Below are 22,253 nucleotides of genomic sequence, written 5' to 3'. Positions count from 1 at the left end.
AAATGCTGCAGAGTAATACACTTACAAAGATCAGTTTACAAGATCGTTTGAAAGAAGACCAGTTTAAAAGAAGTACAGGCACTGATGGTAAGTGTAGTCACTCTGTAAGTTTAAAAATAAGCCTCATTTTGAAATTTTGTTGTATATTCTTATGGTATATATAATAGGTGACATACCTGCCCCAGGCTGCCTCATTTGTAGATGCTTTATTAACTGGAACACAGGAGGAGTCGATGATGGTTGATTTGTTCATCTTGTAGCAGAAACCACATTCTGGATCCAGCATACACTCATTACAGTAACTGTAAAATGAAAAGAGTTATAGTCATGTTAGCAGAGTCCATCGGTGCTCCCCCAACATTTTCCACTCGACTTTTCAGTAAGCTTGGAGCTATGAGACTGGTTTGAGCCATGGCAAAGTGACATGTGCTGAGGCAGGTGACGGCTGACAGGCTTCTCCCATCTCTCCCGCTCTGGCTTCAGCAACTTCAGAAGCCACTTTGAGATGGAAGAGGCTTGGATCTGAGACACTGGATGTACAAAAACCCTGGTCAACCAGCAGCACATAAACTTTACTTTCCTAAGCCACTCAGATTTGTTACCAAAGCACGGAATGGCCCATCTTGACCTAGCTGACTAGTTCCAAATTATACCAAAGCATTTATTTCTCTTAATTGTCTCCACCATATACCATGACTTTTCAAAATGGAAAATATATATATTTTTCAATATATTATCCTGAAATAGAAAATTCAAAAAATGAAAAATATCTGAAGAAAAAATTAAAAAACAAAAAAGACTACCACCATAGTAATAGTCACTGTTAACATCTCGGTGGACACCTATACTTGTTAACAAATATGACTGAGTATCAACTACGTCTTAGGTTTAATTTAAAAGAAGTTAGTGTAGATAAACAGGCTAATTTTGTCTAGGTTATTTATATCTACTGGTTGGATTGAAAAGCCATAATCAATTAATCATTGCTCACCTAACAGCCGTATCCAAACTACAGGAAAATTCTAAACAGGCAAAATCCTCTAGAGGGCAGGGTTTTCCAACCTAAGCCTATAGTGCGCTTGGAGAATGAGTTTTCCTTTTATTAGATGATTGCGTAAAGAAGATGTGGTACATATATACAGTGAAATATTACTCGGCTCTAAGAAAAGATGAAATACTGCCATTTGTGACAACATGGATGGATCTTCAGATTATCATGCTAAGCGAAATAAGGCAGGCAGAAAAAGTCGAGAACCATGTGACTTCACTCATATGTGGCATATAAAACTGAAAGCAACAAACAAACAAATCTCATAGACATAGACAACAGTTTAGTGGTTACCAGAGGGTAACGGGGGAGAGGGTAAAGGGGGTCAAATATATGGTGACAGAGGGGATTTGACTTGAGGTAGTGAACGCACAATGCAATATTCAGATGATGTATTATAGAAATGTACACTTGAAACCTATATAATTTTATTAACCAATGTCACGCCAATAAATTCAATTAAAAAAAGGAATGAGTTATCTTGCTGTCATATTCATTTGCCCAATAATTCTGGAGCACCTCATACATGGCAGGTACACACAAGGCATTAAAGACACTAAGATGAAATCAGCCCAAGTCCCTGCTTCTTGGTAGATAAGAGACAAGGATGAGAATCACATATACAAGTAAATAACGGCAGTGCAAGAGAAAATAGTTATGAACTACTCTAAAAACAGAGGCGTGTTCACTTGTCCATAAGAGCTGGGGATCATTTCAGAGGTGGTATTTGAACTGAATGGATCATAAAAGAAATTTGTCAGGCAAAGAGGTAGAGGGAAGGGCATTTCAGAGAACTGCTTATTTTACAATTAAAATCACTTAGTACAGACGTAGAAATATCTACTGTGTCCAAGGAATTATACTTTGGAGTGTGGGGGGAGAAACAGGGTAAGAACTACTGCAAGTTATCCGAAAAAGATATGAATCCTTAAAAATCAAAATAATTCTTTGATTCATTTAGCTAAATGGGACAATACTGGCACTGTTTAAAAATTGGATTATTACTTCAGCCTCCTTCTGTAAATTTTTCCTTTGCAAACAGACCTCCTATTGTTAAATGAGACTTCAGCCCTATATTAAAGGCAAAAAAGAGGCATTTCGAAGCCTACTGGAAAGTCAATATACTTTAGAGAGGTGATGCAGCATTGTAAATACAAAACTGTCCTCTTGTCTGATAAGCAAAGTAAACAAAGCAATAGAAAGCATTAGAAGTACTTCGAGCTTCTGTCGTTGAGAACTACACTAGCCTACTTTGAAAAGGAAGATAATTCCTACTAGTACTTTGTTTATTCTGCTCATATGAGGTGGACTCTAACAACCTGGATTGTTCCAATGGCTTTAAATGATACTTATGTGGGAAAGGTCAACTCATCCATTTGCAGACAGATGACTCTACTTCTTTAAAAATAAGTACATCCTATAAAAGCCCCGCAAAAGTAACAATAAAGGCTAATCTTTTCTGAAAACCTACTATCTGTCAAGACATACGAGGTGTTATCCGTGATGCTTCACCTCCTTCATCCCTCATGCAAGCATCCAACCCTGACCACAACCTCCCATTCTTTGAGCTTGCTGAGCAAACGATCCCTGCTCTGCCATCATCATTTAGTCAAGAAACACAAATATTTTACACATCCTATGTGCCAGGCAGAGGCTGGGACACATTAGTGACTAAAACAGATTCCCTGTGCTGGCGGGTTTCTTCTTTGATCTACTGTATTAAAGACTGTATTGTTTAAGTTTCACATATTTGTAATTTTCCAAAAAAGTTTCTTTCTGTTAATGTTTTCTAATTTCACTCCACTGTGACCAGAGGACATATTTTGTATGATTTCAGTCCTTTCTAAATTTATTGAAGCTCATTTTATGGCCTGGTATATGATATATCCTAAATGTTACTTGTGCCTTTAAGAAGACTGTGTATGTTGGTGGTGACATGTTCTCTAATTGTCTGTTAGAGCTAGATGGTTTGGAGTAATTATAGTAATTTTAAAGCATCTTAGCTCGTTGGTTTCTAAGTCTTCATCTCCACTTAACTGTCTACTTCCTGGGAATTGTCATGATCTAGAACAGAGGTCAGGAAAACCACAGCCCTTGAGACAAATCCAGATCATCACCTCGTTTTATAAATAAAGTTTTACTGGAACATAGCCACGCCCCTTCATTCACTTACAGTCTATGACTGTCTTCAAGCTTCAAGGGCGGAGTTGAGAAGTTCTAAAAGAATTCATATGGCCTCTAAAGCCACAAATATTTATATCCGACCCTTTACAGGAAAATTGCAGATCCCTGATCGAGAACACATACACAGATCCCATATGCATATTTCTAACTCCTTTCCTTCAAGATCTCTGATTTCCTTACCCCTAGGACAACTGCTCTTCTAACTCAGAGACCGTTCACACTGCTTTCCTCCTGATCCTTCACGTACTTCACGGCTTTGGGTCCTTCTCTGTCAAACTTTCACGGCAAATCCCTTTAACCACTCTCACCAGACCCTCAAAGTCTTTGTACTTAGGTCCTTCTAAACAGTCACCCCATAAACATTTATGTTTGACTGTTTCCAACCATCTTTCTTCTTTCTTTTTACACCTAGCATGCTCCTTACTGTGAAGAATGAACACAACCAGCATATTGATAAAAGGACACATTTGTAGCACCCGGATTCATACTGCTGCTGGCAAACTTTTACCTGGTCCTAATCAGTGACATCCTCCACCCCCACCACTGATATCCCTAATACCCGTAACTCTCCTCCAACCCCAATCCTTCCCCCCCACCCACATCTCTTAGAAGATGGCCTTGTCATACTGAAGGGGGCTAGGCCTGAACTTTCTCAACTTTAAACTCAGACATGAACAAAGGTATCTGCAGCCATGTCCATAGTCACCTCTTTTCCGCCAGGCTCTGCAAAGGAGGTGTTCAAAGGTCATCCATCTAACAGGGCTTTTAATCTCAATCCCTCTAGGCTTCACCAGGACCCACACCTTGTCCCATTGGTCATACTTTCAAACCTCTCCCAGAACATACCGCATTGTTTATGTGCAGGCTCAAGCCTTTCCTATATTAAAATAGCATGAAAAACTGTCCTTTCTACTACCCTATACTTTCCCTCCATACTGGTTCGTAAGGGTACTTAGTGAAAAGAGGTCAAGTATTAAAAAATGTTCAAATCCTTACCATCCTGGGGAGTGGGCCACTGTCTAGGAACTGATGTGGCCAGCCCTTAGCTGGAATTACAGTCTCTCAGGCTTTTGGAGACAAGATATCTTACCACTCCCTCATCTTTGACCTAGAATTTATTTTTTTCTTCATACAGATGATTTTATGGCAGAATTTTCCTAAATGTGACAACATATCTAACTTCAACATGACATTTAGAAGGTAACACAAAACTTTAAATATCCTGGGGAATCTGCTAATTGACCTTTTACAGAGAGCACATATCATAACTGTGGCGTTAACAAATGGCATTAAAAGAAAAGGGAACAACTTCTAGAAGTGGCTATTTTTTATTCATGATTTGCTCTTTGAGTCTTTCTTAAACATGACCTATTGAATTTATGTAAGGTTTTATGAATATAAAAGCTGACAACTTAAATATATTGGTGCCAAATAATGTTCATAATAATATTCTAAGCACAAATTAAAATGTTTTGTGTGTGTGTTTGAAAATCAGAGTGGCATGCTAAGCACCATTTATCCTCTCTCAGAGTGTTATTTGAGGTGGTTCTAAACTCTGGACTTCGAATTTACCATACCAAGAGTACATGACGTCTAAAACCCATCCAATTGCAAGATTATATAAAAAAGAAATGAGAGAAATATAAGGATTTTAACTGTAAATTCACAAACAGAGTAAAACATATGAGAATGTTGTTAACATCTCAAAAATATTTACTCTTACATATTGATTTCAAGGGCAGAAATTATAGGTGTGCCCTATTTTAAGAAACTCTAAATTTACAGAAGACATGCATTAAGAAAGTATTTACAAAAGGATTAGGTATGTTTCATAAAAGGAATTGCTGAATGAATTAAATAAAATGGGGATTCCTCCCTATTGTTATAAAACATTTTAAATTTCAGACAAATCAATATATTGTATAGTTAATATATACATTAACCAGTATAGTATATATATATATAGTATAGTTAATAGAGATGGTTCCTTTCTTTGCTCTGTGCACAGCTCTATTGTAGAACTTACAATGTCCTTTACTGACTGGTTTGCAACTGTGAGAACCCAAGGGAAAAGGCCATGCTTAGCAACTCTATATTTGCACCCCACTTTGTAGCCTGGGTCCCCAATACATGTTTATGGAATGAATCAATGTATAACAGTTCTATAAATGAAGGCATTACTGTAGGTTCATTAGCCTGCTTCTGCCCATTTGTGAAAAATAACTTTGGGATGTGAGTATCTGAGTCATTTTTAGATGAAAATAAAAAGGTAAAACTAATTGTCAGAGGGTACTTGAAGCTGAGCTAGTTTTTTAAATTGCTAGAGGCTAAGCCTGCCATTTGTAAACATTCAACCCACAACCCAAATGGAACTGGTTAGTGATTCTGATAATTCACTTTCGGAAGCACCAGCTGCAAGGGCCAATTTCCTTGGAGCCTGAAGAAAAGAGACAAACAGAAAGAGATGGCCCTTTTTAAAACCACAGCTTGCAAATCTTATAGTAAAAGGACGTTACAATATTTCAAGAGAATTTGTGGCAAATAATGGTGCCCAGAATCCATGCTATTGTTCTTGGCTGTGGATACTTTCACTGGGGAGATTACATCATAGCCAACGGTGCTGCTCTCCTATGGGGTGACGCTGCTGAGGAAACTGAATGCACAGCATACTAGAAGCTCGAACAGGAGGCGTGAAAATACATAATCCAGACAACAATAGTGAGAACCAAACGTTCTTTTCTGGCTAGTTGAAGGGGGGAGAGGATTGAGCTTTTCACTCTCTGACCTTTCTTTTTAAAAAAGAGAAAAAAATAAGTATTCACATATTTAGAACAAAACTAGTTCTACAACTATAAAATGTTTCCAATTAAAGCAGAAAAGAAGAAAATAAAAGTCCGCTTTGTGTCTAAGGGACAGAGAGGATGGTCTATTTTCATTTAATCAAGCATTTACATGTTTCACATACCGTAGCGCTCAGGGTCTTAACCGAATGTGCCTTCTTCTTTCTCCTCAGAAAATCTTTTAAAAATTGATTCGGGTTAATTGAGAACATTCTTAGTTTCTACTCTGTGAAGTCGAGTATGAACTCAGCCCTCTAGAAAACGGTCCATTTGTTTTTAAGTATGTCTCAGTACAGCTAATGAGATGGAGCATTAAGAACAGTGTTTGGTCTTTAAAATGCCTGTCTCTGGTGTGGCCTAAATTTCAGAACAACAAAGGCAGCAAATCCAGGTGTTAGGATTATCTATTGCCACAGGGTTACTTTCATTCTCTGTGGGTAACTGTGTTCACTGACTCATTCCTTATGCATGAATTGAACACCCTCCTTTGTGCAATAATGTCAATGTTTCCTGTGACAGCCATTCTAAATGTTTCCTACTCTTTCCTACTCCCTTCTCACTCCTAACTGCTCCTGCTGCTTTCAGCAGGTGACTTGGAATCCAATTTACCCGAGAACACCCTTACTAGGGGACAGCCTGCCTTGCTTATAGCTCCCTGCAGGACCAGAGCTCTAGATGAGTACTGCAAAGAGAACGTCAGGACACCTGCCTTCTTTCTCCGCCAGAGTGTAGATGTCAGGTGACTCCCTCTCTCCATTTGGATTGTGTAAGTAGAGAACTCACGATAATTAAAAAAGAAAGAGGGAGGGAAGGAAGGGGAAGGAAGGGGAGGGGCGGAGAAAAGAGAAGGGAAGAGAAAGGAAGGGAAGGGAAGGGAAGGGAAGGGAAGGGAAGGGAAGGGAAAAGAAAAGAGAAAAGGACAGGAAAGGAAAGGAAAGGAAAGGAAAGGAAAGGAAAGGAAAGGAAAGGAAAGGAAAGGAAAGGAAAGGAAAGGAAAGGAAAGAAAAGAAAAATTCTGGGGGCTTAAGTAAGTGGTTGGAAATGAAAAAGCTGGGGACCTATTGGTTCTGATTTCACGAAACAAGTCATGCCTCAGCACTCCATTAAAGCGGCTCTCACAGAGATTGCTGATGATCTTATCAATATTAACTCTGGGAACTTTTCTTTCCTAATCTTAATTTATCGTTCTGTGATAAAATTTTTTTATCACTAAAATTTTTTCCTCTTTCCTGAAATTCTCATCCTTTGATGCTACGCCTTTTATGACTCTTGCATCTCTCTACTGCATCTTAGTTTTTTCTTTCTCTGCTTGATTCTTTCTCCTTTGGTTCTGTTCTTGGCAATCTTCTTTCATTACTCTCTACACTTTTGCTGGGGGAACATCAATCTTACCTGACCATTATTATCATTGACATTGAGACTCCATGACCTGTTTCTCCAAGCTGTTTCTCTTTCCTAAGTGCCAGACCCGTACGTCCAACTGCCCGATTTTTCTGGATGTTTCACAAGTACCTCAAACTCAACACAGCTAAAGCTAAATCTTTGGCTTTCATGTCAAACCTACTGTTCTTTTGTGTTTCACTATTTAAAAACCTGAGCATGATCTAAGACCACTTATATCTAAATAGGTACAATGCCATTAAGTACATCTCCAAAGTACAAAGTTCCTCTACTCACCATTCTTACCATCTCTCCCCTGAACTTTGACTTGAACTTGCCACTTTTCACCTCAACTCTTCCAATAGTCTTCTAATGAGTCCTCCTGCTTTTAGATCCTTCCACTCCATCTTCTATATTGCCTTAAATATAACTTGATCAGAACTCTCTCCCATTTAAATCCTGCAATAGCTTTCCACTGCCTGTAGGATGAAGACCGGACTCCTTAGTGAGGCACGATCTAGCCTCTTCTTATCTTGTCAATCTTTTCTTGCTATTTCTCCACAGGTGCCATGGGCTCTAGTCAGTCCATACAAACTGCCAGATTCAGAATATGACCTGCTCTTACGTTTTTCCTCATATCGTTTACTCTGAAATATTACTTTCCACCTTTGTTTTCCTACACATTTGCTTCAAGACGCACATTTGGCATCACCTCTTCTGTGAAACTTCCTGACCTCAGTACAATTAAATGTACCACTATATTATTGGAGTATCACCAAGGTTTAGTATTATTACTGCCCACCCACTGTCTAAGGGTTTGTCTTATGTTTGCTTTCTCTTACTGCCATGACCTTTTCAAGGTAGAGACTTTTGTCCTGTACATCTTCCATTCCTAGTGATTTTCATGTTGCCTGATAGATATGTGCTCAGTAAATAGTAAGCTCAATAAATGAGTAAGTACCAAAGAGATGAATGAATGTTACTTATACTGACAGGAGATTTGGTAGTTCTTTGTGTAGTTCCATTAGAGAAGTTACACCTTGTTCCCCATATCTTGGGCCATGAGATCACAGGATTGAGGCCTGAATCCACCTGTGAATTGTTGCTTACAATTCAGGGCTCTCAGATCAGATCCATACACAACTTTCTGGAGCCATCTGGAACACAGCCATTGTTCTCATCTTTTCCTCTTAGAAACTGAGGCTAGGAATACAATGGATTCCTGAGATAGAGGCAAAAAGAGTCACAGCATTGAGGCCTGAAGATTAAGAGCAAATCACAGGCTTTTGCTCTTTTGCACCATTAAATTGAGCCTAATTGTTCAAATGGATTTCTTTTTCTTTTTAAAAATATTTACTGGTGGGGCAACCATATAGCTCAGTTGGTTAGAATGCAGTGCTCTTAACAACAAGGTTGCCAGTTCGATCCCCGCATGGGCCGCTGTGAGCTGCACCCTCCACAACTAGATTGAAATAACTACTTGACTTGGAGCTGATGGGTCCTGGAAAAACACACTTAAATAAATAAAAGTTTAAAAAAAATAATCAATGGTGTTTTAAAAAAAAAGTTTAGTGGTACTTCAGGCTCTGATTTCTAGCAACCGACTGTCTAATCCCTTTTTATGAACTCTTGAATTGTTTTTCCCATTTCATCACAGAAAAGTGTACCAATAAACTCCCTAAAGGGGAGGCAGAAGAGAGCTCTCTCTGCCAAGCCTGTCACCTTGACTAGGGCTAAGTGTTTTCCTATTATATTACATGAACTTTTGATCAACATCCCGTGTTTCCCTGAAAATAAGACCTAGCCGGATCATCAGCTCTAATGCATCTTTTGGAGCAAAAATTAATATAAGACCCGGTCTTATTTTAATATAAGATTGGGTATAATATGATATGATATGATATAATACAATACAATACAATATAATAACGGGTATAATATAATCTAATGCCAGGTCTTATATTAATTTTTGCTCCAAAAGATGCATTAGAGCTGATGGTCCAGCTAGGTCTTATTTTCGGGGAAACACGGTAAAAACCTTAATTCCATCTTTGCAAATATAAGATGACATGGAGATACATGTGTTTATATATGTACATATGTATATTTAGGTAAATAAATTTGTTTATTATACACACACACATTTATATACAACTTTTTCAGTCAATAAATTGAGAGTAAAATCAGAGTTATAATACAATTTGGTAATCAACACACAGGTACCCATATACAATCTAATTAGTGCACAACATGCTACCTTCAAAGAAAAAATAAAACAGTAATTTATCTTGTCTGTTTGCAGTATACATTACTCATTACTGAAGGGACAGAAAAGAAATATCAGAAGGAACATTTAAGAGATTGAAATTCTTAGGTTTGCCAATAGACCAAGTCAATTAGTATTTGTGGCTATGAAGAGGATTTTGGCAGTTGAGTTTTATCACAAGCTTTGCTGTGATTGGATCACAGAGAGTTTACCACTTAGAAGTAATGTACTAAACAATTACATGTTCTTATTTAATTCTTACATTGGCTTTATGAGAGAGGCTTTACTTTCCTCTTTTATAGATGAGAAAGCTGAGATATAGAGTGACTGAGCTATCAGAGCAAGGTCACACAGCTAAAATGTGGCAACGCTGGGATTCAGACCCAAGTGCATCCACTCCAAATGACCAATTAGCATTAAGAAGTTTATTTAAAGGAAAAGAAGCTAAAAAATTGTGAAGGAAATACACTATACTTAAAATTGGAAAGAAAAGAATAGTTTTATTTTTATTTTTTTGTGTGTAGAATTAAATACATACGCATACAAATGAGTTCAAGAAAAACTGGGGAAAGCTGAACAAGATTACTGGATTGTATCAATGTCAATATATTGGTCGCAATATTGTACTATAATTTTGCAAGATGTTAGCATGGGGGAACTGAGAATAGAGGTATAAAATTTACAAAGCACTTTCACCATATACTGTCATCTGGTCTTTCCAACAATGTAGTGAAGTATGCATTAGCATTCCTATGTTACAGATGAGGAAACCAAAGCCCAGAAAAACCGAGACTTTCTCATGTCTTTAATGCAGGTTCTCTGACTCCAAATGTATTTTTTTAATTCTACTTAGCCTTTAATTTGTTGAAATTTAAAGTTATGCCTTTGGGAAAATTGATTAACATAGTGAAGATACCGACATTGTGATAGATTAAATAAATATTTATTGAGCATAGATGATTTGGAATCTTCTGTTGTCTTGTGTAGATAGCATATGAAGCAGTAAAATGAAGGCAGAATGGTTGACACTTAATGTAGAAAGTGGTGACCACTATGGCACATATTTTTAAAAATTAAATTCTAAAGATTGAGCTAAAACTCACATAACATAAAATTTACTATTTTAATCCTTTTAAAGTTTACAATTTAGTAATTTTTAATCTTTTCAGAGTTGTGCAACCATCACCACTAGCCAATTCCAGAACATTCTAACACCACCAAATCAACTCCATATCTTCCAATTTTGACTTCTCATCCTCTCTTGGCAACCACTAATCTATTTTGTGTCTCAATAGAGTTCCCTATTCTGGATATTTCCTATAAATGGAGTCATACAATAATTGGTTTTCTGCTTCCAGCTTCTTTTATTTAGCATAATATTTTCAAGGTTCATCCATATTGTAGCACTTCATTCCTTTCTACAGCTGTGTAATATTCCATTGTGGCTATATCACATTTTGTTTACCCATTCATCAATTGATGGAATAGCTAGGTTATTTCTACTTTTTGGCTATTATGGACAATACTGCTATGAACATTTGTGTATAAAATTTTGTATAAACATATGTTTTTAATTATCTTGGGTATATGCCTAAGAGTGAAATTACTGGGTTGTATGGTAACTCTATGTTTAACATTTTGGAAAAACGCAAAACTGTTTCATGTACACTTTTTGGTATTTAATCTTCAGCTGATTATATCGGTACAGATATAGTCTTGAATACTGTCAATTTTTCCAAAGCAGTGGTAGACATGGTCATTTGATTAATTTTGTCATTTTTAATGGGCATCACCAAATGAGATGTTTTCAAGATAACAATACTCTCTATTAACAGTAGTGAAGCCATCAGCAAGATAAAAATTCTTTAAGATTTTTTTGCAGAAATAATGATGGGGAATCTTGGCCACTATAAAACAGCCAATAAACTGATATTAATAAACATCAATTATTAACTGATAAATAATTTTCACCAATATCTAGATGCCCTCCACTTTAAGGTATATAAAAGATTACAGTTCCCTGCCCTCTTGAAATTAGGAGCAGCCAAATGACTGTGGGCACACATTGTGAGTGGAAGTAATAGTTGTAGGCCAAAACTTTTAATTGTTGGTATTCAACTCTCCAGCTCTACATTTCATCTCTGTGATAAATCTTAAAGACTTGAAGTAAGAAGTAGTATCATAAAATGGTGGAGCTGCCATTATCCTGGGTCACTGAGATGTCACTAGAACCTTTGTTGCTTTAAACCACTAAGATTTTGGTGTTGATTTTTAGTGTGTTATTGTTTTATTAGTAATGCCTACCCTATCCTGACTTGTGTATCATTCGTTACCACCTATAGTAATATGATTATTGGCACGTCTTAAATAGTTATCAGCACACTGTTTTTATCAAAGCATTACAAACTAATAACTATCTTGTCTATAGATAATGTATATGTAGATCACAGAGCATTACCAAAAATAGTAATAAAAATAATGTAAGGACAGTTTTGTTTGGGGCTCATCATCACCATTAGAAAACTTTCATATAAGCTTTATTTTATGTCTTTGTGATTGTATTTCTATAAATGCATATGTGTCCCTAAAAAAGCTATATAATGCACATTCCTCTTGCAATATACATTTAACTAATCACATTTAACTACTAATACGAGTTGCTGATTTCTGTATAGTGCTCCTAACATTAGCTCTTCCACATATTGAGAACTTTCTGATATTTTAAGACATAGGGTAGGTAGACAGTTTGAATAATAGTAAAAACCATGAAGTCAAAGTTTAACTTAAGCACTGCACTGAGAGCCAATTTCTTTGACTAGTATTGTACTATTTTTAAATATAACAGTACAATTCTTAATAGTGTGCAGCTCATAAATATCTGTCCATACATAGAAATGATAACCATAAATGTTTTCTTTTCTGAACTTTTCAGAATTAGAAAAGAACAGTTTAAAAGCAAATTGGGGTATCCTTCTTAGAAGAGATAACATTCATCTGTGAAAACAAGGTCTGTTACTGAAGCATTCTGCTTTCAGTATTTATAAAAACCAAATTCTTGTAAACACATCTGGATCCTACCTAAGTCAAGCACTCAGATTTCAATGCTACTTCAAGTGTCCTGAGAGAGGCAAGTGAAGTATAAACTCAGTTCTGGGACTGAGCTTCCATGGACTTTGAAAATTACATTCTTTCTTCATTTGACAGGTTAAAACGAAGGTAATGAAATAAAGAAGCATTTTATTTATTTTCTTAGGTAGTGAATTTTTCCTTGAAATATTATGGGAATTCTGTCTCCACCAAAATATGCTTTAGAAATAATCCTTCTCTGAACAAATAAATTGAGAAGACCATGCTGGTTTTTAATGCACTTACCTAAATTCATGACTTTTAAAATAAAAAAGAAAAATTAAACCAACACACATGATAAGTATTTACAAATTATTTCTAGATTATAAATTTGGAAATGGGACTCAATTTTTATTCTGAACTAATTAACTTTTACTGTTTGCAGAATCACAAACTGAAATTTGAATATATAGTATCTGCATTTTTTGTGAATGCACGGTCACACTGAGTTTAATATATTTTATGGCAACATGCAAAAACAGGTTGTTTTAAAGCAGGCACTTCACAGTTGTTTTTTTAACCTATTTATGCAAACACTTCCTAAAATTGCCTTTTGGGGGACCCCTTTTTGTTCGTTTGTTTGCTTTGATAATCAATTGTTCTATTTTTAAGTAGCACCCAAGTATCTCCTTATGCATCAAGAAAGAAATTTGGTGACCAAGTGTGTTTTGTATTTTTCATCAAACCCTACAACACCTGGCACTATGCTTATCACATTAGAAGTGCTTCACACAGATACCACAAAATCAAAAGGAAAAAACATTTTGGCTTATACAGCTTTGCTTATCAGCTCTTCTATGGTTACTTGGAGGGGTTTTTGATTTTCATAGGGAATGAAATGTTGTAATATGAAGGACAAAGTAAGTTTTGCTTAGAGAATGAGAGAAACAGTCATGCCCTGAGCCCCAGAAAGACGTTTGATTTGGAAGCTGTGCTGTGTGATAGAGATGAAACAAGACAGCATGGAAGTCATCTCCCTGGATATCACCATGTCCTCTGATGCCTGCAACTCTATTAAGGGTCATCATGTGCTCTTACAACTATAACATGCCACACTGACAGGTTTTCACAAAATTAAAAAGAATTCAAGGAGAATAAAACCAATAGGAATCAGTAAAGTGATGTCGGGGTGGGGGTCAAAATACTAATATTAGCACACTGATTTTTCTCTTTAAGGAAAATATTCAGGTTCACATGTAAATTCATCTCTATAACTAGAGGAGGACGCTAAGAAAAGAATGGCTTTCATGGCCTCCATTCCCTCATCTGAGTGTACAGATATAGTATAATTTGCCTAAAGGGTATTTCTTTGTAAGTGCATCTCATCTATATTTGCTTCTTGTCTTAAATAATGTTTTCCATAGTCATCCAGAGGCCTTAAAAGTAAGACTCACTCAAAATGAACAAAACAAAATAAAAGCCACAATTTAACTCGGATCAGATACATTTTCAAAACTATGTGGTTAAGATGATTCTGCTCTAAGGAAACCCAAGATGATGAGTTGTTTATAATATTTTAGAATGATTTTACTTTATCTTAAGCACTTGTTTTTATATCAAAGATGTTCTATCATGATCCTTTAAATGACAGAAAAAGAATTTTCTGAGCTGAATATAGGTAAATGAAAAACAAAATGAGCAAAAATTAAAAAAACAAAACAAAAGAAAACTTCGTTAAGTCCAAATTAGACTACAATTCACAAAAATATTTCTCAGAAAAAGAATCTCAATTGCACTAAATGTACGTATTTTTAGATTTACTGGCCTTTAATCAATTATTGTCCACTTCCCTAAGTGCATGCACACGCTCTCCAGGCAGTAGGGCATCCCACTGCTTGAGTTGTACATTTCAAAATGAAGAGTGGTCAAAAGCTGGGTTCTTAGTTAAAGCTCAGTTCTACGGTCTGGCAAGCTACATCATCTTCTAAGATCCACTTAACTTTAAGCCTTAATGTCATTGGTAAAATGGGGGAATAAAATAATAATAATAAATAATAATAATAACAGCAGCATAATAATACCTCAGTTTTATTGAAGGATAAAAGAGAGAATCCACATAAAGCTCTTAACATAGTGGTTGGCACCATGGTGACTAAATAATAAATGGTGCCTGCCATGACTAGTATTGCTTTTGAATAGATGAACAAATCACTCATTTACTCAAATCACTCATTTTGAACAAACATGACAAAGAGCAGCTATTTCACTGGTTTACAAAACCAAAGAAAAACGACAAAAGAAAGACTTTAATGATTTTTTTTTTCTCCTCTTCAAAGCTGGAGGTAAATTATTTAAGAGGGCCATATTTTTTGCCATCTGCAAAGTTGACCTTAGACTTCTAATCACTATTAAGAGAACTAAACCATGAAAGTAGGTAGAGCCTTACTTGGTCAATCAATTCATCCTTTCTGCTGTCAAGCAGAATCACTCATAAATGTCCTAAAAGTTAACAGAGTGCCTGTATCTATTGTTCTGTCAAAGGATGCTAGTAGTCTATCTCTGTATCCATTCTTTGCTTCCTCCTTTGTAAGAGAATCCTGATTCTGAACTGGGAACACTGTGGTCTCCCCTTTCTCTCCCAACCACTGTCTAAAAGAATACATTTCCCAGTCTCCATTACAACTAGATATGACCACAGGACTAATTCTGGCTGTGAGAAGCATTATGTGGGATTTCAGGAAGACTTCAAAGGGAGCTGATTCAACTAGGAAGCATGGCTCCTTCTCCATTTTCTCTGTCTGGCCTGTTTCAGACATAATTGTGGAGTTTCTTCAGCTACTCTGGACCATCCTTGTAAACTTATGAAGAATACCTATGTGGGTACAGCAGAAGGATAGGAGCCTGGGTCCCTGATGATACTAGGGTTAGCACATTTGCTCCAAACTCCTTACCTCTGAATTTATTTCACATGAGAGAAAGAAACGTCTTTCTTGTTTAAGCCAGTTATTTTGGGTTCTGTTCTATACAACCAAACACAATTGCTAACTAATACAAGAGTATTTTTTTCAAATGCTTGAAATATATTTTTGCTCATTTCTAAATATATTCTGAAATATCAGTTTCTACTCAAGTCCCAACTTCTCTCTAAAGATATGAGACTTGAGCATGGGTTCAAAATATAAATAAAAGCCATTCTAAGTTATTGCCAACTGCTGACAAGGGGCTGTATTTCATGCTTTGTTTAATAGCTGACACAATAAGTAGTAAATGGTTAGTATTCAGTAATGTAGGCCAAACGACAAAATGAAAAGTGGGAAAGAGTCCCTAACAGTGTGCCTGTGTACATGTGATTGCATCCTGGTAACATGGTTCTCCCTAGTGCCTCAGTCAACGTCTAGTGGTGAATGGGGGCATTTAGCAAGCACAGCGTTCCTTCAAATTACTTGGACATGAAAGGAGACCTAAAAAAAAATCTCAAAGAGTTAGTGCCTCATTCCATTAATCTCATCTACCCAAGAATGGCTGAGCCTCCATGGCTGGGCACTGCCTCTTATTTGTGAGGCTTGAGCTCAGTAATGACAATGATGATGAGAGCTCTAGCTTGTCAGGGTTGTTTTGCTTTGTAATTCTGTTTTTTGAGATGCTCACGACTGTATCTATCTGACCTCAGCACCTCTCTAAATCAGATGGTGAATTGTTCTTTTGTGACTCTTCCTTATAGGGTAACCAAGCGGTGAAACTTCTTTCTGTAGTGCTACAATTTCTGTTGCTCTGATTTCCCTCTCTGACAGGATAATTACCAAATTTGTCTCTTTTGGAGTCTCACAGATTCACGTTTATTTGGGTTTCAATTTAGCTTTTTATGGTATATGTTCACTTTGCTGCTTTTTGTTTTTTAATACTTTAATCTTCAAAGATCTTTTAGATCCTAAGTTACTTTAAAGATTATATGGCCATTCCACTCTCTCTTTTTTTCCTGGTTAGATTTCTCAGTTCTGTAGATTTAAAAAAAAAAAAAAAATTATCTTACAGGAACATTAGTTTCTTTTTTCTGTTTTCATTAGTATACTTGTACATAATTTTATTTTAGTCCTGCAGTTTAAAATCTTTAGATGCTTGTCTTTCCTCATCTTCTTTGATAACTCAATTCAAATTGAGCTTATCAGAACAAAATAGACAAGTGGTGAAAGCCAAATGCAAGAATCTAATCAAATAGAAATGAAGCACTATTAGTGTATTGCAAGGCGTGAATAGGGGTTTACAAGGTACCGCAAGGGGCTTGTTTGAGAACCTTCAGTTAGCTGAAGAAGGCATAAGATTGACGGAAATATCTTGTATTGAATTTCCAAATCAGCTTATGTAATTACTGCAGTTACAGAGGAAAACGTACAAGTCCACACCACAGTCATGCACACATCAGGTCTCAGTACTTGGTTAAATAAATCATGAAACAAATACCTTATATAAGACATGATATTTAGTTGCTAGGTGAGTAAGAAAAAAAGCAGACTGAAAAATAAAGAAACAAAGAAGGAAAGAGAAGAAACGTAATACAGGCTTTCAAGTTGCACATTTCTATTTAGGAACACAAGCCACAAAAACTGGGCAGTTACAAGTCCTCCCGGTCACCAAGACCTGACAGCATCCCATCCCTTCACTTTAGGTCTTAATTTAGACTCTTAAAGTTTTGTTCTTCTACCATCTCCACTCTGTTGTCAGGGTGATTTTTGTAAAATACAAATCTGATGATGATATTCTTCTTAATAAGTTCATCTGATTTTTTTTTTTTTAATGAGGGAGTTCGAAATCCTTATTACCAGTTTCACATAAATTCTTATAATTTAAATTCCCAACAGGCTCTTTACGTTTATTTCTCATCATTTCCTATCTTTGTTTAGACCTCATTCCATATTTCTTGAATGGAATTATAGGCATCTGTTTTCTCAAAATTTGTCTGACATTCAACATTTGAAAGTGTTGAGAGACATCTGCCAATTGATGAACCACCACAGGCATCTTCCTTGGGAAATAAGGACACTGATCTAGGGTCTTCTTTCCAGAGGCATCTGCCCCTCTGCCACACGGCTGGGAGAGATGGTTGGAAAGAACCCCTGCTTTTTAAACCTCTGACCTAGCCTGTGACAGATGCCAGAGCAAGGTGATGGAAGGGTACTGGGGGTTGGGAGTGAGGAGTCTCCACCCTCCCAGACACTACAACATAGGCTGCCATGGGGCTGGGGCCTTAGCTCCTCTCCTCCACAAACTCAGTTGTCTCCTAGTGATGCTGGCCGCATGTCCACCTGTCTCATGGAGGCAGGGGATGGGCAGGTGACTGCGTCAGGCCATGGGAATGGATGCTCACTGGTAATGTTGACCCTGCTGTCCCTGACTGGCCAGCAAGACCCTCTCCTTGGAAAAGGCAGAAAGAGAAAGGTGCAGGAGACAGTTGTAGACGCTCAGAGTTGGAGAACCAATGGCGCTCAGTAAGCACAGCATAAGCATTTTAAGAACGCTCAGGTCCTCCCTTCCACAGCTTACCTAGGGTTTTTTCTCACTGCCAAAGTCCCCATGACACAGCTTAAAATTACTGCTTCTCAGCTCATCTCCAAAAAATTAGGCATATAAGGCACATAATTTAATGAAAGGAAAGTATGTATTCTGTGACATTGAATATCTGAAACTAGAGAAGATCATATACTTGTAGTTTCTAAAAAATACTAAGCTTCTTCTAGTTTCTGCACACATGCTATTCCATCTGTCGGGAATGCTGCCTTCCCCTGCTTTGGTCTGTCTAATTCCGACCAGTCCCTCGCTGCCCAGCTTTGAGAAGCCTTCCATAATATCCTAAGAATCAATGGATTTGGCAATGGGCAGTGAGAGGAACCAAAAAGGAGTTATGCCTTTAAAACATAATTAGATGAATAGCTCTTTAAAATACTGAGTTCCTCTACTGTATTATTTTTCAAGAATCTAAGTATTAGGTAAAATAAGGTAGCTTATAGCTATTAAAAGAATAGATATTTTTTTAAAAAGTACAACACTAACTCTTATAATTCCTCCACAGTTGCACTGACCACTATCTGTCTGCATAAGAATGGAAGACTACTTTGGTACACATGGTGGAATTCCAAGTATGAAAAGCAGGAATATTCATTTAGTATGTTTAGATCTCTGAAGTTTATTCCTATCACATATAGATAGCCAAACACATACATACACACAAATTTATATATGAAAGATGAAAAGAAAGCTAACAAAGAATCATATCTGTATCAACATTAGCACATGTTAATTAGCACATGAATTTATATGTCTGTTTATCCAGAGTATTACACATAATTGTATAGCATATATGAATGAGGATAATACATTTTCTTGCCAAGTTTGATTACATAGGCCAACATCTGTTGTTTTAGAGGGTGAATTACCATCTTCATTTTCAAATGTTTATTATTTTACACTAACCTTTTGTGAACATATCTATTGACAGTCAAATACCAATCATATGATGATATGAAATAAAAATCAGGAAGAGTGAAATATTTAGGCCCCACAAAGTTAAATGTTTATATAAACACTAATCAGTTAAAATAAAGATTCCCTTTGCTTTTAAAATGGGTGAATTAGAAAATGCTAATAAGTTCTCTCTGTGAAACAACTTTTACTCTTGATTTGTTAAAACTAATCAGCATGAAATTGTGATATAAAAGTAAAAATTGAAGAAAAGAAAGGATAATAGGGATCCTAAAAAGGTTAAATTCTGACTCTCAACTGGGCTACTGGCTATGACTTTATGACACTGATAATTGTGAAAATGAGCAGTGAATTTTTTAACCTCGGTGGAGGTTAGAGACTTTATTAATCTACCTGGAAGTTGGTCCCAATGTATAACATCATTAAAATATATATATACATCTTTTAGGATAAAATTACCATAAAATTGACATAATCATTAATGCTAATTACCAATGAGTAACAGGTTTCCAAAAAAGCTGGTGACTATGCAATAGAGAGGCACACGGAGGAAAACATCAGTTATACCACATGGATCATGTGAAAAGCAGGGGAATGAAGAACAGACTTGTATCATCAGCTACCTAATAACATGGAATACTTAAGACATGCTGAGCTCTGAGACGTTATCACTAAAAATTAAGTACTTCTACACAGTTTAAAATAACTTTGCAAAGTTTACGTTCCAAAAATGATAGATCATCTATTTTACCCTGTCAAGAATCACAACGAACAATATTCTTTACCCCTGTGTTAAAATATAGATTATAGGCAATTGTGTAAAGCATCTTTCTTTTCCACAAACTGAAACTTCCCTGAGGATGGGAACAATGTCTTTTATCTCATTATCTCAGAACAATAGAATCTGGGAAGATGTTATGGAATCTGTTTTCAGTTACAGGGAGCATGATTTAGAAAGGCCTACAATACCGGTGTGCGGATTTGGGTAGGGTAACGTGTAAGGTGGTTAGTAATGGTCAAATAACCACTTGTTACAAAGTTTGTATAACATAAGTAGCTTGCGAAATAATCTGTTTTGATCAGATGTTCAGTCACATGGGTTAGTGTTTTCATGAGAAATGAGTTATTCCATGGGGGAGAAAGGAAAACCATTCAGTCTCTAGAATGGATCTGGCACATTCGGTAAAATTTCCCTTTATGGGCCTAACATCCTGTTAACGTCATCACACAAGTTGTGACTATCATTAGTTGCTCCTGAGAAAGACTGCAATTCAGATGTACTTTCCAGAGTGCAACAAATAAGACTTAAAATGCTATATATTTCCTGTGAAAAATCTGTGTCAAGAAATTATTGTCTTGCTCGATGTTTTAGTGCTGCTGTAGAGAAAAAAGGAACTTGTTCATTGAATGTGTCACAGAGAAGACAATAACCCCATGGTGCTACCACGCTGTAAATCGTTGTTTTGTACGAGGTAAAAAGGGTCCGACTACCTCATCCACTTGAAGGGGTTGCCTAGATATGAGCACAAAAAATGGCTCTGAGTTTCAGGCAACTGCTCTGTGTCTACTGTGTTCCCTCTGTTGGGGTCTAGAACTAGACATACTGTTTGGAAAATAAAGAACTCTTCTGACTAGCAGAAGGGTGAACCAGTGTGATAGCTAAATGTTGTTTGGCATGGTCCTGGTTACAGTACCCTATCTCTATGACTGGTGTCTTGGTCAGTGTTTCAAAATGTCTACCTTATTGCTTTTTAAAAAAGAATCAAAAGGAAGTGTATGAGAATGAAGGGAGTCATCCCTAATTTTGACAGGATCCTAAGGCAGAGATTTATAAATAAAGTCCTTACACTTCCAAGCTGAGCATTTTTTTCTTTTCATGAATGATTTTCCTAGAAGTCAGTAAGGGCTTTATTCAGGCTGCTATTATAGCATAGTGTTTAATCAAGGTATCTCCTATTCTGCCAGAATTAGATTGCTACGAAGGTGAAGTGATTGGAAATGATTTTAAAGAAAAAAGTTTTGTAATCTCTACTTGTTTGGGAGTCTGTGCGTGAACCCAGTACTCCATCTCTGCTATACAGTGTCCCTTAGCTACTGAACATCTCTGAAAGAGTTTTAAAATTATTTCAATTAAATGGCACATTTACTGGGGCAGAATTTCCTTAAGGTATCTCTGTTTTTAACAATTTTCATCATTTAATACTTGATTTTCAGGGGAGTGTTTTGTTAAATAAAAATCAGTATTTAAATACCTGGCACTTAAATATGTGGAAGTTAAAACTCTTCCCTTTGCTTCTTGGGTAACTGATACTTAGAGTTTCTTTATAATATTCATAGAATTTGGGTAGCATTAACACATATTCAAAGAAAGGCCATTAGTTTCACTACAGGGGGTGGGGTGTGCAGGGTGGAGAGAACACAGTGGCTCTCCACTTTACCAGTTACATCACTCTAGACAAGTTATATAAACTCTCTAAGCCTTATTTTCTTAGCCATAGAATTAAATAGTATCTTCCTCTTAGGGAAGTTTAAAGGTAATATGAGATAATATTTAAAAAATGTGGAATGATGCCTGCATATAGTGAGGAATTAACAGAAACTATTATTATTTTAAATTAAAAAGCATACTTGGAATTATGGTCCATCTATCCTCCTGGATATATCACCTGGGGTCTCTTAACCCCCACTGAGTATCCATAAAATTGAACTGCCTGAACACCTTTTTCCTAATTCTTTCCCTTTAACATTTAACCAGTCTACTAATCATATCTCCCAAGATAACTTTGTCCTCAAGCTCACCATCATCCAATAACTTCAGACTCTCGTTATCTCTCTCTGGGGCTGGCAGAGGCTTCTCCCAAAATGCATGCAGAAACCTCCTTAGGAAGCTGACATTTAGTCATGTTACTCCCTTGTCTGATGCTGCTAGATGGTTTCCCTCTACCACTCGTCTTGACCTAGTACCTAAGGCCTATCCTTCCACCTCATCGTGTGA

The 22,253-nt window shown here is 36.5% G+C and overlaps 1 protein-coding gene across 1 annotated transcript in view; it reads right to left on the bottom strand.

Annotated features, from left to right (window-relative positions):
- The window catches only part of SLC2A13 (solute carrier family 2 member 13), a 308,538-nt gene that overhangs the window by 59,916 nt on the left and 226,369 nt on the right, over positions 1-22,253 (bottom strand). Inside the window, exon 7 of the mRNA XM_019736318.2 lies at positions 177-302. Coding sequence (XP_019591877.2) covers positions 177-302 — 126 coding nt within the window. The remainder of the gene's footprint in view (positions 1-176; positions 303-22,253) is intronic.

Source organism: Rhinolophus sinicus, linkage group LG02, assembly GCF_036562045.2.
Source record: "Rhinolophus sinicus isolate RSC01 linkage group LG02, ASM3656204v1, whole genome shotgun sequence".
Lineage (NCBI taxonomy): Eukaryota > Metazoa > Chordata > Mammalia > Chiroptera > Rhinolophidae > Rhinolophus > Rhinolophus sinicus.
Note: the sequence above shows the minus strand (reverse complement) of the source record. Positions and strands in the feature narration are given on the sequence as shown.